Source organism: Tursiops truncatus, chromosome 15, assembly GCF_011762595.2.
Source record: "Tursiops truncatus isolate mTurTru1 chromosome 15, mTurTru1.mat.Y, whole genome shotgun sequence".
NCBI classification, from domain to species: Eukaryota; Metazoa; Chordata; class Mammalia; order Artiodactyla; family Delphinidae; genus Tursiops; species Tursiops truncatus.
Genome location: NC_047048.1, coordinates 59,201,074 through 59,217,169, shown reverse-complemented (window position 1 = coordinate 59,217,169; position 16,096 = coordinate 59,201,074). Strand labels below are relative to the sequence as shown.

Here is a 16,096-nt window from a genome sequence, read left to right as displayed (position 1 = left end):
TATTGAGCATCTATTATGAGGCTGGTATGATGCTAAGCATTTTCTTCGTGCTACTCCATTTGATCCTCTTCAATTCTGAAGGATATTAACACACTTAAAAAAAAGTTTTTTATGAGGATGCACAGATTAGTAAGACATACAAGGTCATCAGGGACTTTACATGCAGGTGGGGAGAGAGACAAAAATAACATAAGGTCAGGTGTTATAAGGAAAAAGGGTGCAGGGGTAGTGACGGCAGTGGGGGAAGCAGAGAGAGGTGACTTTTACATAGGATGGAGCATGAATCAGCACAAGGGAGGAGGAAATTACCAGCAGGGAAGTACAGGCAAGGACTGTTACGATTAAACAACTACTCAAACCCAGTTCTAATCTCAGGAGAGAAATCTGCTAGTGGGAGTGGTGACAAAACTAGATTTTTTCAAGAGATACTCAAAAGGTCAGTTCTAATTGTAACCACACTTGACAACAGGTGAAGCAAGATGAAATTTAAAGATTGAGAGGAAATAAAAATGTCCAAATCTGTCAACCAATCCACAATTTTCTCTACTACTTTAGGACTACAGTAATTAGCCATACCCTGAAGATCTAATTTTACCAAATATATTCCTCTGTCTCTAATAGGCCCACTCTAACAACTTAATCTTCCTATCTGTCTCATGGATAAAATAAGAGTAAATGTGAGAAATTAATGTTCATGTAAGTTAGGCATTTCAGATATAAGATATTACACAATGGTTCCTTTTATCTAAACCACACTTCTCAACTCCCAATATTATTAACATACGGATGCACTGAACATTTAAAGGAAACTAAGAATTTGGGATAACGGCATTTCCTGATTTCAACTTTTCAACTGTTGTTAAATGATAAAGAATAAATGAAAATTCAAGTATATACTGTTGTAGAATTTACTCATTTGACATTAATAAGCAAGTAAACTCTGTTCACCTCTTTTACCAGCCCTTTTGGTAGTTTCTATTAAAGCTGCCAAGTATGTCCCCATTTGCTCACCAGCATATGCCTTCATTCCAGGCACCAAGACTGCACGTTGCCTCCTGCACTGGAGGTCTCTCCAAGGCTGACCTTCCACAGGGCTTACTGCCATTCACTGAGCACTGGCCTTTTCTGCTAACAAACCAACTGTCTCCATGGACCTCTGTATTTACGCACCAACTCAAACTTTCTAAAATCAGTGTCAGAGCTGAAAAGGAACTCAGAAGACATCTCATCCAGACTCCCCTGACTGAACACACACTGGTCCCAAGAGAGCCCAGAGGAGAGATCATGCTGTGAATTACTTGCAAAATCAGGGCCAAGGACTAATCCCCCATACCAGGGGCCAGGGGTATTAGGTTGAACAAGGGCATAACAGGTGCCAGACACTTGACATTCACTCTCATTTAATCCCAAAGAAGCAGTGGCTCCATTTTATAGATGATGAAACAGATTCAGAAGTAACTTGCCAAGTAGCCAAGTATGTGACGAGGGCAGGAATGAAACCAGTCCTGTTTAGCAACAACATCATGCTCTCTTCACTGTCTCTCAATGTCAAAAACTCCTACACTTCAGTGCTCCTCAACCAACCTTAATTCATCCCATTTCACATCTCCATCAGCCCAGTATTAAATTCAAAGCACTTGAGAACTAAGCCATCTGTCACACACACGGTGTCGGTTGGAGAAGCATATTGCTCAGGCTGCAGGGACATTTCATTTGTTTAAATGTTTTTATTAAAAAAAAATTAAAGACCTTCATGGCACAACTTCTTCCCAGCACAGTTATGTTTTAGTTATACCAAATACAATACAATTACAACCAATAAATCATCAAGGTGGGGAGGGGGAACTTATGACTTCAAACTTAAAAGGGGGGAGGGAGCACTTCAAACAAAGTTAAAAAAATACTTAAAGAACCTTTCAGAGTAATTGCCAACACAAGTGTCTTAGATTGGCTTTCCATTTCCTGCCATCTAATCAATGCAGACACAGGTAGTGCTGAGAAATGAAGTGTCCCAATACAAGGTATACAGATGAGGTAATTTACAACAACACAGAAGTTGTTACTCTGTAAACCCTTGCCCCCCACCCACCCACCCAATTGGGTCTTTTTTTTTTTTTTCATGCTTCTGCAGTGACTCCTTAAGTAGCATTTTAAATACTTCTATTTCTTTTAAAAGGCTCTTGGGTGGCATTCAGAGTCCTCTGCATTCACCTTACGTTTCTTGCAAGGTCTGATGCACATTAGGAGGTCCAGCTGTTTGCAGCTCCCCACATCAGCCTCAGCTACACCTAGGTTCTCTGAGCTACAAGGGTGGGATGTGAAGTCTTGATTTACAGCCCTCCTCCCCACCTCAAAAGAAATAATTCATCAGTCATAAGTGTCCTGTTCAAATCACAATCCAGTGCAAACGTAATCTCAAACTGCATCTCTGGCACATCTGGTGCTTTGAGGTTCTGCACAAATTCAACATGGTAACCCCCACAGCATTCTAGGGCATAAAAGGGTCGAGAACAATAAATATCCACCGTAAGTGGCCACGAAGAAGATCACCCTGCCACATAGAGTGTCTTCCCTATGGTTGAGAAGCACTATAAAAGGAGGCTTTAGCTTCCTCTAAAGTTTACCATTATATTCACTAAAGCCACCACCTCTGATAAAGTTACTAGAGCTAAGATGGGTTACAAAGTTAGATAAGTTCATTAAATTCAACTCCTCAAACAATTATGTTTATCTATGACGCCCAGGTGAGAAAGACTTGTGAATCTATAAAGGTAGGAGAATGGGGAACTAAGACTTCAGGCCTTAAAATATGTTGGAAGAATTTTTCCTAGTCCCCACAAGCAGCTACGGTAATGAAGCAACAGGAGAAAATACAGAGCTGATGGTTTTGCTATTGTGCTTAAAAAACTAGGCTTCCTCAGTGAAGCACCTGATAAACTTAGGTGGCTGGATTACAGTGGAAAATCCACTTTACACACACAAACACACAAAAACTGGCGACTCTTCCCATCCCCAATCCCTGCACTGCTGAGACACAAAATGAATTTATGGCAAAGGATCCTTAATCCCCAGAGACGCTTTGGCTTGTGGAGCTTTTTTAAGGCCTCTCTGCCTGCCCGGTACCATGGGTTGAACGAGGGTTGTATAAAAATGGGGGCCTTGGGAAGCCTCCACGGTACAGGGCTGCAGGCCCCTCAGATGTGAACGTGAGCCACCCACCCAGCGAGACCTTTACACAGGGAACTTAAATCTAACCTTGATAAATAAAACCAAACGTTTATTTACACCAAAGAATTCCAACACTGGATCTTTCACATATGAAGGACAAAGTATTATATATATACACACAGCAAGGGGTGGCAGGGCTGTAACAAGAGAGTTTAGTTTTCCCACAATTACAGGTCTACCATTTCAGTTTCACTGGAGATAGTGGCTCTGCTCCTACCTCTCAGGTACATTTACAAGACTGAGGGGCAGGTCTTCTCAATGGATGGCATGTGAGGGAAGGGGAAGGTAGGAGGAAAAGGTAGAAAGCTTAAAATAAAATGCAGTGGCCACATCTCTCACTAGCTCTTCAAGAGTTACTAGCATGAAACCAACATAGACAATGTTTTTTTCTTTTGTAAAAAGCAATAATTATACCCAGTAACTAACTGAATTCAAAAGGGCCAAGTCAAAGAAAATTGAAATAGACTTTGCCTTCCCCCTCCTACCAGCTATAGAGCATGTTGGGAGATGAAAGGGGAAGAGGACCAAGGTAAGGAGCCTGGGAGGGACAGTATTAAAGTTTTAAACTGAACTGAAACTAAATTGTAAGTGAGTTGGATTTAGGTTAGGTCAATAAGACATGATTCATACTGAACAGACGTTTTCAGGACCTGTCTGCACTTTGGGTAGATTTTCAGCATCTCAGTGTAACTAAGACATATTTCCACTAGATTCACCAGTATAACCCCACTGAAGCACTTTTGGAGTAAAGTGATATAAGTGACTAGCAGTACACTGCTCTTATAGGTTGGGTCCTTCCTTCCTCCTTCCTTCCCACCTCCCTTCAAGAAGCTACATTTTTGTAATCTCTGGAGGAGAGCATGAAATACAAACCCCTCGAAGTGTGGGATGGTAGGGGAGCAATGGTGGGCATGGGAAGAGATCTCCACCCAAGCGCAGCAGCCAGATTGAGGCTGGTTTATCTTTGTTCTTTAGTGGTGAGGAACTGAATTTGGAAGGGGAGAAAAAAATTTGTCCGTGAAATATTCCACCTGCAGATAATTTTTCAGGGAATCCCCTGAGTTATGAAAAGTTCGAGTTAAAAAAAAAAAGAAAGAAAAAAAAAGAAAATCAGCCTATTATAATTTTTTTTTTTTATGACTGAACTACTATAAATCCACAAGCAACGGTTCAGACACGGTGCTTCTGAAGTCTTTCACCCCCGCCCCCCCGCAGGCGCAAGCTGCATCGAGGGAGTGAGTGACTCCCCAGCCTCTGCTCAGGCATCAGGAGACAGAAGGGCCATTACTGCTGAGTGCCAGCGGCAGCTGGAACAGGCATCCCGAGGGGGTTGGCAGCAGCAATCACTGGTGAGCCTGCCAGAGGTCCAAGGGGTGAAGGGGTTGGCACTGAAGAAATCCCTGAAAGACAACAGCTGACAGTGAGCTAGAGACACCATGGAAATCTTAGTCACCAGTTTTTCAGAGCACCTATCGCAAAAGTGACACAAATTCTCATTTTATTAAAGGCCTCTCCTTAGATTTTTACAAAGTAAATCTAATTTCAAATTAAATCTTCACAAATTAAAATGACAAGCTCCAATAAATTTAGTAGACAGGTAAAGAAATCTAAGTTTGGAGAGTTTAAGCGGTTTGTCCAAGGTGCATGGCTAGTAAGTGGCATCTATGCTTGGATTCCAACCCAAGCCTGTCTAGGGCAGCATGTCCAACCAAACTTTATGCTCTGTAATCTGTACTAACAGCCACTAGCCATATGTGGCTACTGAGCACTTGCAATGTGGCTAGTGTAGCTAAGCAACTGATTTTACAATTTTATTTGATTTCAGTTAATATAAATAGCCACATGTGGCTAGTCACTATGAACTGAACAGTAGAAGGCTGGAGTCAAAGTTCATGCTCATGACCACATTCCCTTGTTAGCCAGCATTTTCAGTGCAGAAAGGATCATTTCTCATCTGTAAGCTAAAATAGTGTTTTAGGATTTACTTCCATTTAGTTTCTTCCACCCATGATCAGATTACCTGTTAGACTGCCCTCAATCAGCTAGTTCTTTACATTTTCAAAATGTTGTATATTTTCTGAATAGCCAATATAGTTACATGACTTAAAAATAGCTGAAAAGAGTACACAGTGAGAATTTTCCTTGCCCTGTCACTTGGCCAACTTATGGCACCACTTTTGGGGTGTACCCTTCCAGAAATATTTTATGCATATACTTAAATATAATTTTATAAAAATATGCATATAAGAATCACATATAAGAATGTGATTATATATTCTTGCCCATTCCTGGTCTTGGACATGGTCCTGCATCTTGCTTTCTTCATTTCACATTACTACTTTGGAGTTGAAACTAGACAAGAACACGAAACACTCATTCTTTTCTCTAGCCATATAGCATTCCACTGAATGGATGCCCTGTAATTCATTTTATCAGTTCCCTACTCTACACGGAGCTGTTTTCAATGTTCTTTGATTACAGATAAGGCTAGAATGAGTAACCTTGGACATATATCATTTTGCACGTTGGCATGATACCCAGAGGATAAACTCTAGAAGGCAGCTAGTTCTTTAAAAAAAGAATTCAGACAACAGCAATTCTTTGAGGGTGTCTAAGTACCCTCACGATCACGAGTATATTCATGTGGACGCTGCCTACATATATAATTCTTAGGGGACAGGCCTATGGCTTCTTCTGGGTAAAAACTCGCTCTAAATCATGACTCAACAACATTAAAGATAATTTCATATAAAACATTATAATTTACTAGGTACACTGTAGTTGCTCTGGAAAAACTCAGAGAACCATTCTTTTTTTAATTAATTAATTTTATTTATTTTATTTTTGGCTGTGTTGGGTCTTTGTTGCTGCGCGCGGCCTTTTCTCTAGTTGCAGCAAGCGGAGGCTACTCTTCGTTGCGGTGCGCGGGCTTCTCATTGCAATGGCTTCTCTTGTTGCGGAGCACGGGCTCTAGGCGCACAGGCTTCAGTAGTTGTGGCTCGCGGGCTCTAGAGTGCAGGCTCAGTAGTTGTGGCACACGGGCTTAGTTGCTCTGCAGCATGTGGGATCTTCCTGGACCAGGGCTCGAACCCATGTCCTCTGCATTGGCAGGCAGATTCTTAGCCACTGCGCCACCAGGGAAGCCCGAGAACCATTCTTATACGCATATATACCCATGTACAAACCCCATCTCTACTCTCCCTCATTTTCTTAATCTTGTTTCTGAGGACAGCATCACCTACTGTCACTCTAACCTGTGAGATGAAAGGATCTCTTTACTCCTCATGGCTTGTTGAGACTTTCAAGTCCCAAATAATTTTTGTGATTCTGGCCTAGAAGAGACTGTTGATACTCTTACTCAAGGCAGGGCCATTAAGGTATACCAGGTTTCAAAAGCATCCTGAAACCTGGTGGGGAGAGCCATACAGGGCAGTATGTCAATAAGGTAATCATTATAGAGAAGAGGGAGGGCCACAGAAATCAGGTCACAAAGAGGGAGCAAAATTAAGAATGATAACTGACTTCTATCTTTTCTTAAAAAAATAAATTTACCAATGAACTGACCTGACATCATATTGGCGCTGCTGACAGGCGTACTGCCCCCTGGCATGCTAGATGAGCCCATTCGAGCCTGGTCCTTCACAACAGTGTCTAGAAAAGAGACAAAAAGGTTAGATTCTGTTATGCTTGAAGGATTAAACTAATGGGCTGGGGCCTTAAAGCAGTCATCCTCATTCTTTACATTTTATTTGTATTCCATATTATTCCCTTAGTAATAGAATTAAGGTGTCAACTGCCTTCACTATGAATTGAACAAGTAATACAAAATAAAACTATCTTTCCTGTCAAACTGTGGTAAAGGCCAACTACTAAACTAAATAGTAGGAAAAGGAGGTAATTATCCATAGTAGAGCTAATTTAAAACAAAACCAATCCTGTTAGAATTTAATGACATAATACAATTTACCCTTACCCAAACAGAAATATATTATCAGAGTGAATTGGTTTTACTGCGGTTTACAGCTTGGTGCCAAACAGGCCAAAACTACAGTCTTGTGCAAATTAGTGCTATGACCACAGACTTCACTCTACATCTCCATCAGCCTTTCAGTCTGCTTCAGGTACAGGAGACTGAGCAAGAGTGTAATTGATTCACTAAAATACCACCCAACCACTCCCCAAGGAACAACCCAACACAGTGAGGATGGGGTGCAGCTAAGTGGCATTTTCATTCATGACAACAGTTAGCTATACTCACAAACCTAGGTCAAGGTGTTCATACAATAAGGTTTTCAAGCCTTTTTGGCTCTCTCCAACAAATGATTAACAAGAGACGGGACAGATATAGGGCTGTATGTTCTAATCCAACCACTCCAGACTAGCCACTGAGAAGTGTCACCCACGCAGTAAGAAAAGCAATTTATTTAGGAGTGATCATGAGTCAGGTACTCTGTGTTAGATAAGAATCCTCTCAACAATCATGGTCCCCACTGAAGAAACCAAGGCTCACTGTGGGTGAAGTAACCTTGCAGCAAGCTAAGTACAGGAGGTTGGAATTCCAATTCTGTTCTGTAGGGCTCTGGGCCCAGGGCTTTCTTCACAGCATATATTCTCCCCTGCCTGGTACAATCTACTGGGCAGGCCTGCACAGGCTCTGTGGACTGAACAGCTGGACTCACAGAAATAGGGGTGCTCCATGGCCTCTCTTGCGGTGAGCCGTGACTGGTGGTCGTACCGCAGCAGCTTGTCCAGGAAATCCAAGGCCTCAGGGCTGACAAGGTGCTGGTTTTCACTGTGGACAAAGCGTTCCCATCGCTTACGGGAATGTCTGCAGAGCCAAAAGGGGGAATGAGAAATGGACCAAGGGGCAGAGAAGCCCAACATTTCACTCCTACATTTTCCTTAGTGGCTAGGATTCCAGCCAATCACAAGAGAAATAAAAACTCAAGAGACTAGTCTTATACCGCTCTGCCACTGCAGAGACAACAAAGCTAATTGGAGAGACTGGAAATAGCAGTGTTGCAGAAAAGAGAAATCTGGGTCCCCATAATTTTATGAAACATAATTCAGGTTACTTTACAGGACTGAATGCTCCTGCACAGCAAGGAGGGCCAGGTGGCTGGGCTAACCAGGCCTCCCTCCCCATCCCCCACACCCCCTTTCCTGGCATCTCTGCCACTTGGCCAGGAAAAGCCTTTGTATCAAGAAAGTTCACCTCTTCCTGTTAAGTGGTGAATGAGTTAGTATTGTGTCTAGTCACTATTTTTAGAGTCTGTTGTCTGCACATCAGTCTTGAAGCATGTACTTATTCTATGACTATTTCTTTCTCTTAGAGACAATTCTGTCATTTAGAGGAGCAAGTTGAATCAGGAGATTTTGATTTCTGACTCAACTGTAACCCTTCTACTAGACTCTACATAGTCAGGAATCTTCTGACTACAACCTCCACACTCAGAATCCTGTAAGTGCATCTGGGGAAATGGCCATTCAATCCAATGCTTTTATCACACGCCTGCCTATGCAGCGTTCTGTAGCAGTGGACCAGAGATACCTCAGCAGTGTTGGCAAAGAGAACATAACTATTCTGGGGATCCAAAGTACCAGTTTACACCCAAACTGCTTAAGGCACAGATGCACAGATTTTATTTTGTGACTTACCTGCCCAAGATATCGTTAAAACGTGGATCTAATTCAATGTTGTATTTGTCAATATAGTCATATAAATCTTCTGTCCCCAGAACCTTGGCTATCCTCACCAACTAGGATTGAAGAAGACAAAACCCACACCAAACGCATATTACATGATTAAATCAACAATTAACCATGACTGAATTAACAGAACGGATCATCATGGCTACAGGTATGAATGTTACAACCAATTTACTTCAATTTTTTTTGCACAACATGAATGGATTTCCACATAATGTTCCCTAAATTATTACTGATGTGAATGTATCAAACAGAAAAAGCAAACCACTTTATAACCCGCTTCCTTCCTTCTGGTGAAGTCTTATTTTTTTCCCCCTTACAACCCAGCTGAAGATGTCACTTCCTTTGGGAAGCTCCCCCCAACCCCATATACTCAGACCACTCATTCCCATTACAACTGTCTTTTGTATCTTGTCTACACTTCTACTCTGACATTTACTACTGTAACTTACTTTCTTATATGTTTGGTTCCCTTGCTAGACAGACTATGAAGAACTTTTGAGATGAGGGGCTATTCTTTCTTTCTGTCTATATTCCTCAATTCTGCATGGCACCTGATAAAGAGTTGCTGATTTTAACTGAATTCACATGGTATTCTTCGACTCATGTGAAAAATGGTCATCATACATATATAACATTCTCAAAATGATAAAATTGCAGAAATGGAGATTACAACAGAGAAGCATAAAAGAGGGGGAGGGGAACTTGGTGCGACTATAAAAGGGCAAATGAAGGATCCTTGAGGTGACAGAGATGTTCTGTACCTTGGTTATATTGATATCAACATCCTGGTTGTGATACTGTACATAGTTTTGCAAAAAGTTATGTTAGGGGGAAACTGGATAAAAGGCACACCATATTTCTCTGTATTAATTCTTACAACTTCACATGAATTTACATTACCTTAAAATAAAGTTTAATTAAAAAAAAAAGTCATTGTGGTCAAACAAGGCAACAGTACCTTCCACAAGGCCCTAGAATCATTCCAGGTTCCCTTGAATGAAATGGCCCCTTGATCTACAAGGGGAAGTGCAGCTAGTATAAAAAATACCATCTATATTTCTACTGACATACATCAACTCAATCTGTATGACGAGACAAAAGGATCACAGAAATACCACATATAAACCAACATGTTGGAGAAAACATTCCTAATCCTAATAAAAGTTCACATTAGGAGATTCTAAGGTAATATCCTATATTTTAAACTATTATTCTTTGAATTGTAAAATATTTCCTAAAACATGTATATACAAGTATATCTCACAATTAAACAAGCAATGCAAAGGAAAAACTCTAATTTCAAAAGCTGAACCAATAGTTCCCAAGACACCAATCCGAGGATCAATGTCAGGTTGGCTGACAAGCAAATATTTGAAAATTATTCTAGGGTCCCACTCTCAGATTCTAACTTATTAATTTAATAGCTCTCAGGTGCGGGGGGCCAGGCATCTGTATTTTAGCAAGATCCACTGCAGTTTCTAATGGGTAAGCAGATCTGGCCGTCACTTGGTAAGACCAGTAAATTTCCTAATAGGAACAACATATATCACCTGATCATAATTGTCATGTCCATGGAAAAATGGCTCCTTCCGGAAGATCATACTTGCCAGCATACAACCCAAGCTCCACATATCCAAACTATAATCATACATCTGCATTAAAGAAAATGTCGTCATCACACATGAAATGACAAGAATGAATCCTGTCACTTCAAATTTTTTTAGAAAAGCTTTTTATTAAAAACAAACCACTCCACTGACTTAAAGTCCAAATACCAAAAACATGTTTTTCTTCTATGCATTCCCACCCATGCTCCCCCACCCTCATTTTAAATCTGTACATACTATTTTGAATTACTTTCTTCACTTACGTAAGAACAACCCAATTGTCAGCCTATGGAAACCTTCTAACGTGTATCATTTTTTTATTGCATGAATGCTTCAGAATTTAATCTTTAACTTCTCCTACAACAGGATAGTGTTCTGTTTTTCACTATTATAAATAATGTTGTAAAGAATATTTTTATGTATAAAATGTTTTTTGAACTCAGGGTTATATCCTCAAGACCCCAGAAAAGGAATTTCTAGGACAGAGTTTGAACTTTTTAAGGTATCTGATAACACCTGGGAGGACTGGGGCAGGAAAGGTATTCCCAAGGATTTTGTTTCCGTGAGAAGAGTGCTTTCTTTTCTTTTTTGGTAGAGGGAAGGTCTTTATATCTAGATATAATTTAAGAAGAGAACATTTTTTTCAGTTTACTTTTAAGGTTGGTTAAATCTAGCTTACAATTCTCAAACTAGCTTTGTAATTTCTGATTAGAAAAAGTGTCTTTCTCTTCAGTTAGGATCAAATGCAGATCTATTCATATTCTACTGACATTATGACAATACAAACATAAGTTGTGGCAGATGAACTGAAGTGATTCATATTTTACATTCCTATAAAAGGGATAGCCATGGATGTGCATAAATGGCCTACTCAAAAGTGCAAAATGACATGTTTTGCAAATTATGTGCAAAATAAACACAAGGACCAAAATTTTATCTGCCCTCCTCTTCTCACCTGATAGTCTACAAGTAGCTCAGGACCTTTGAAATATCGGGAAGCAACTCGGACGTTATATTCTTGGCCAGGATGGTAAAACTCAGCCAAACCCCAGTCTATTAGCCGTAGCTGAAATAAGAAGATAATAAATAATGAGTGACTTCATCTTTTGAGTTACCCCTCACACTGCCATTAGAGCACTCTTTTTATTTGGCTGCGCTGTGCAGCTTGTGGGATTTTAGTTCCCTGACCAGGGATTAAACCCGGGCCCTCGGCAGCAAGAGCACAGAGTCCTAACCACTGGACCACCAGGGAATTCCCCAGAGTAATCTTTTTAAAAATAACAGCCATGTCACTCTCTATTGAAACCCCTTCAGTGACCACCTATTGCATTTAGGATGAAAATAAAACTTCTTAGCTTGACATACAGGGTTCTCTCCAGGATCTAATTCCTTTGCTCTAGTGTGACTTACAGTTCCTGAAAAATACAATCTCATTCTGTGCTTCTGCAAATTTTTTTTTTAGTGATTTTTTAAAAAACATCTTTATTGGAGTATAATTGCTTTACAATGGTGTGTTAATTTCTGCTTTATAACAAAGTGAATCAGTTATACATATACATATGTCCCCATATCTCTTCCCTCTTGCGTCTCCCTCTCTCCCACCCCTCTAGGTGGTCACAAAGCACTGAGCTAATCTCCCTGTGCTATGTGGCTGCTTGCAAATTTCTTAAACTGCTCATCTGACTAGAATGTCTCCACTATTCAATATAGACTCCTACTGTGGTGAACACCTCATCTTTTGAGTTACTTAAGTTAGCTCCTTTAATGAAGTCTTTTCTAATTATGCAAATAGAAGCAACTATTGTCTTTGATATGCCCCCCTACCCAACCAACCTTAAATTTTCTTTAATAGAACCTACAGCTCTTTACTGAATATTTGTTTGCCACCTTTTAAAAAAAGATGGACTGGGGACTTCCCTGGTGGCACAGTGGTTAAGAATCTGCCTGCCAATGCAGGGGACATGGGTTTGATCCCTGGCCTGGGAAGATCCCACATGCCGCGGAGCAACTAAGCCCGTGTGCCACAACTACTGAGCCTGCACTCTAGAGCCCTCAAGCCACAACTACTGAGCCCGCATGCCACAACTACTGAAGCCCACGTGCCTAGAGCCCGTGCTCTGCAACAAGAGAGGTCACCGCAATGTGAAGCCCGCACACCACAATGAAGAGTAGCCCCCGCCTGCCACAATTAGAGGAAGGCTGCGCGTAACAACAAAGACCCAACGCAGAGAAAAATAAATAAATAAAATTTAAAAAAAAAAAAAACTGAGTAAAGAAGAAAACGTTTTAAAAAAAAAATATGGACAGTAAGATCCTTGAGGGTAGGGACTGTTTTATTCACCTTTGCTAATTTTTAGAATTCAATGTAATGCCCAGTACACAGGAGAAAACCTAAAAATATTTACTGAGTGAATGCAGTAAGAGAAAAGCCACACAAAACAGCTCTTACCAAAATGTATCCTGAAAGTGGAAACAGTAGTAGCAAGGACAAGAGGCAACCTTAGCAACTATACCCCAATTAAAAAAAAAAAAAAAAAAAAAAAAGGCAACCTTATTTGCCCTTTGTGTGCAAACCATGACCATGATTTGTGTGAGCACAAAGGGTGAGCACTAGGGTCTGAGTAATGCCTGACTGCTCCAGTACTGTCTCCAAAAGTTCACTGTTAATTAGGTTCAGTGTCTTCTTTTAGTAAACAAAGGGAAATATAACAAAAGGTATGAAAGAAGATATAACTTTTTTATCATCTTTCTCTTCAACCTCTTAATATCAGTGCTCCAGAGCTGTCCCTGAGCTTCCTGTCTTATCAATAAGTATTCCCAGATGACCATTTCTGGTCTTGTGGCTTCACACACAGTATCTCTGCTTTTCCCACCTACACTCTCTAGCCTACACATATCACCAGCCATCTCTCTGTGATCACCTAACAGACATCTCAAAACTAAACCTCTGGTAATTCCCTGCAAAACCTGTTTCTCCCAGATTCCTCCTCCTCTGTTACCTTCCATTTATCCTGTCATTCAGGTCAAAAACTTTTCACCCTGGACTCTTGTCTCCCTTTCACCCCAAGTCTAATCTGTTAACAAATCCTGTTGGCTCTACTGTATTCTGACCATATCATCACATCCACTGCCATTGCTCCGGTCCATGCCATCACCAATCTCTGATTTATTGCAAGAGCTGCTTTTCTTAACTGGTCTACCTTTCACTTTTACCCTCAATTCTCCACACAGGAACCAGAATGATCCTTTTAAAAAGTATTTTTATTTAAAAATGATTATAAATTCATAGGAATTTGGAGATGTTCTGTGTACCCTTCACCAGTTCCCCTGATGGTAATATCTTACATAACTATAGTACAATATCAAAACCAGGAAACTGACAATTCAGAGACCTTTCTTTTTCAGCAGTTTTACATGCGTAAGTGTGTATAGTACTACACAATTTTATCACATGTGCAGCTTCATATAGCTTACACCATAAGATAAAGGACATCACCACAGATGTCCTTTGTGCTATACCTTCCTCTCACTTTCTAACCCCTGGTAACCTCTCTGTTTTCTAACTATTGTTTTGAGAGTATTATAGAAATGGAACCATCAGTTTAACTTTTTGAGGCTGCTTTTTTTCACTTAGCATGAGACCCATCCAAGCTGTTACATTATCAATAGTTCTTACTAATCAGTAACAATACTACATGGTATGGATACACCAGAGTTTGATGAATCATTTATGCACTGAAGGTTTTTGTGTGGACCTAAGTCTTTCTTCAAAAATTTTACCAAAAATTTTACCATTTGTCCTTGTAAAGGAGTTTGCCAACTCCTGACTTATGACATCAAACCCAATTTGAAAACCATGTCTAAGTCTTTGTTTCTCTGGGATAAATGTCACTGCTGGATTGTTTATAGCTTTTAAAGAAACTGACAAAACTATAAAACAATAGTTTGACACTTTCCAAAATGAGTATGCCACTTGACATTCCCATCAGCAATGTATGAGAGACTGAGTTACCCTGCATCCTTGTCCGTATTTGGAACTGCCACTATTTTTTATTTTAGCTGTTCTAATAGATGTGTAGTGAACTTTTAAATACTCAAGTGAGAACTTACCAACCCTCTGCTCAAATCCTGCAAAACCCCTGTGTCTTCGGAGAACAGGCCTGACAGTGATCTTCCAGGTTTTGCATGATCTGGTTCTATTTATCTCTCTGATCTCCTTTCCTTCCCCTCTTCCCCGTGTTCATTCCATCCCAGCTCTATCCTTGTGCTGTTCCAACACGCCAGGCACATTTTTGTCTCAGGGGTTTGCATCTGCTATCTCCTCTTCCTGAGACTGCATGGTTGACTCCCTTCAAGCGTTCTCCAAAACGTCACCTTCCTAATGAAACCTTCTCCTTACCACCTTGTTTAAAACTGCAACACCCTCTGCCACTCCCTAATCCTGTTTTATTTTTTCTTCCACATCACTTTTTTTTTTTTTTTTTGCGGTACGCGGGCCTCTCACTGTTGTGGCCTCTCCCGTTGCGGAGCACAGGCTCTGGACGCGCAGGCTCAGCGGCCACGGCTCACGGGCCCAGACGCTCCATGGCATGTGGGATCTTCCCGGACCGGGGCACGAACCCGTGTCCCCTGCATCGGCAGGCGGACTCTCAACCACTGTGCCACCAGGAAGCCCCTTCCACATCACTTTTAACTTTCTATCCTACCAGTCTCCCCCAGTTGTGAACTCCTATGGACAAGAATTTTTAATCTATTTTTGTCTCACACATATATCCCCAGCCTCCAGAACAATACCTATTACATAGTGTGTGCTTAAAAGAATACTAACTGAATGAACAAATCACCTATATCCCCAAAGCCTACAACAGAGAGCCATCACTGCATAAAAGGTGGGCTTGGGTCACCTTAAAAAACAGAAATGTAACACTGCAGCTTTCATTAAAAGTACTTGTAGAGCTCAGGGGCCTCATGATACTTGCTAATAAGCAGCAGCATTTTCTGAATATTTCATCCATTTCACAACTGTACACACTTAATTCTCACAATAACCTAGTGGCATGCAAGACAAATATTACTTGTATACTCACTGTATAGGTTAAAAAAAAAAAAAAAAAAGAGGCAGATGAGGAGAAAGGCATTTCCCAAGAGAGTAGTTTTTCAATAAATAAGACTAGAAACCAGGTTCCCTGCCAAAACTAATGCTTTACCCACTACACTAATCTGTTTTCTTTTTGATAGGAATATGAATGAATGAATAAAGTTTTAATCATTGTGATTTTTTAAAAAAATTTATTTTATTCTAGTTGATTGACAATGTTGTGTTAACTTCTGCTGTAAAGAAAAGTGATTCAGTCATACATATACATACATTCTTTTCCATTAGGGTTTATCACAGGTTACTGAATATAGTTCCCTGTGTTATAGAGTAGGACCCTGTTGTTTATCTATTCTAGAAACTCCCAGTCCATCCTTCCCCCACCCCCCCCCCCTTGGCATCCACAGTTTGTTCTCTGTGTCTGTGAGTCTGTTTCATAGATAAGTTCATTAAT

The 16,096-nt window shown here is 40.5% G+C and overlaps 1 protein-coding gene and 1 non-coding gene across 2 annotated transcripts in view; both read right to left on the bottom strand.

Annotated features, from left to right (window-relative positions):
- Positions 1-1,707: 1,707 nt before the first annotated feature.
- CSNK2A1 (casein kinase 2 alpha 1) overlaps positions 1,708-16,096 on the bottom strand; it is a 53,901-nt gene continuing 39,512 nt past the window's right edge. The window contains 7 exon segments of the mRNA XM_073792835.1: positions 1,708-4,550; positions 4,552-4,628; positions 6,793-6,879; positions 7,908-8,056; positions 8,887-8,987; positions 10,491-10,592; positions 11,503-11,613. Coding sequence (XP_073648936.1) covers positions 4,494-4,550; positions 4,552-4,628; positions 6,793-6,879; positions 7,908-8,056; positions 8,887-8,987; positions 10,491-10,592; positions 11,503-11,613 — 684 coding nt within the window. The 3' untranslated portion in view covers positions 1,708-4,493.
- On the bottom strand, positions 11,727-11,799 carry TRNAK-CUU (transfer RNA lysine (anticodon CUU)). Its single transcript has one exon. It is a non-coding gene; the product is annotated as a tRNA-Lys (tRNA).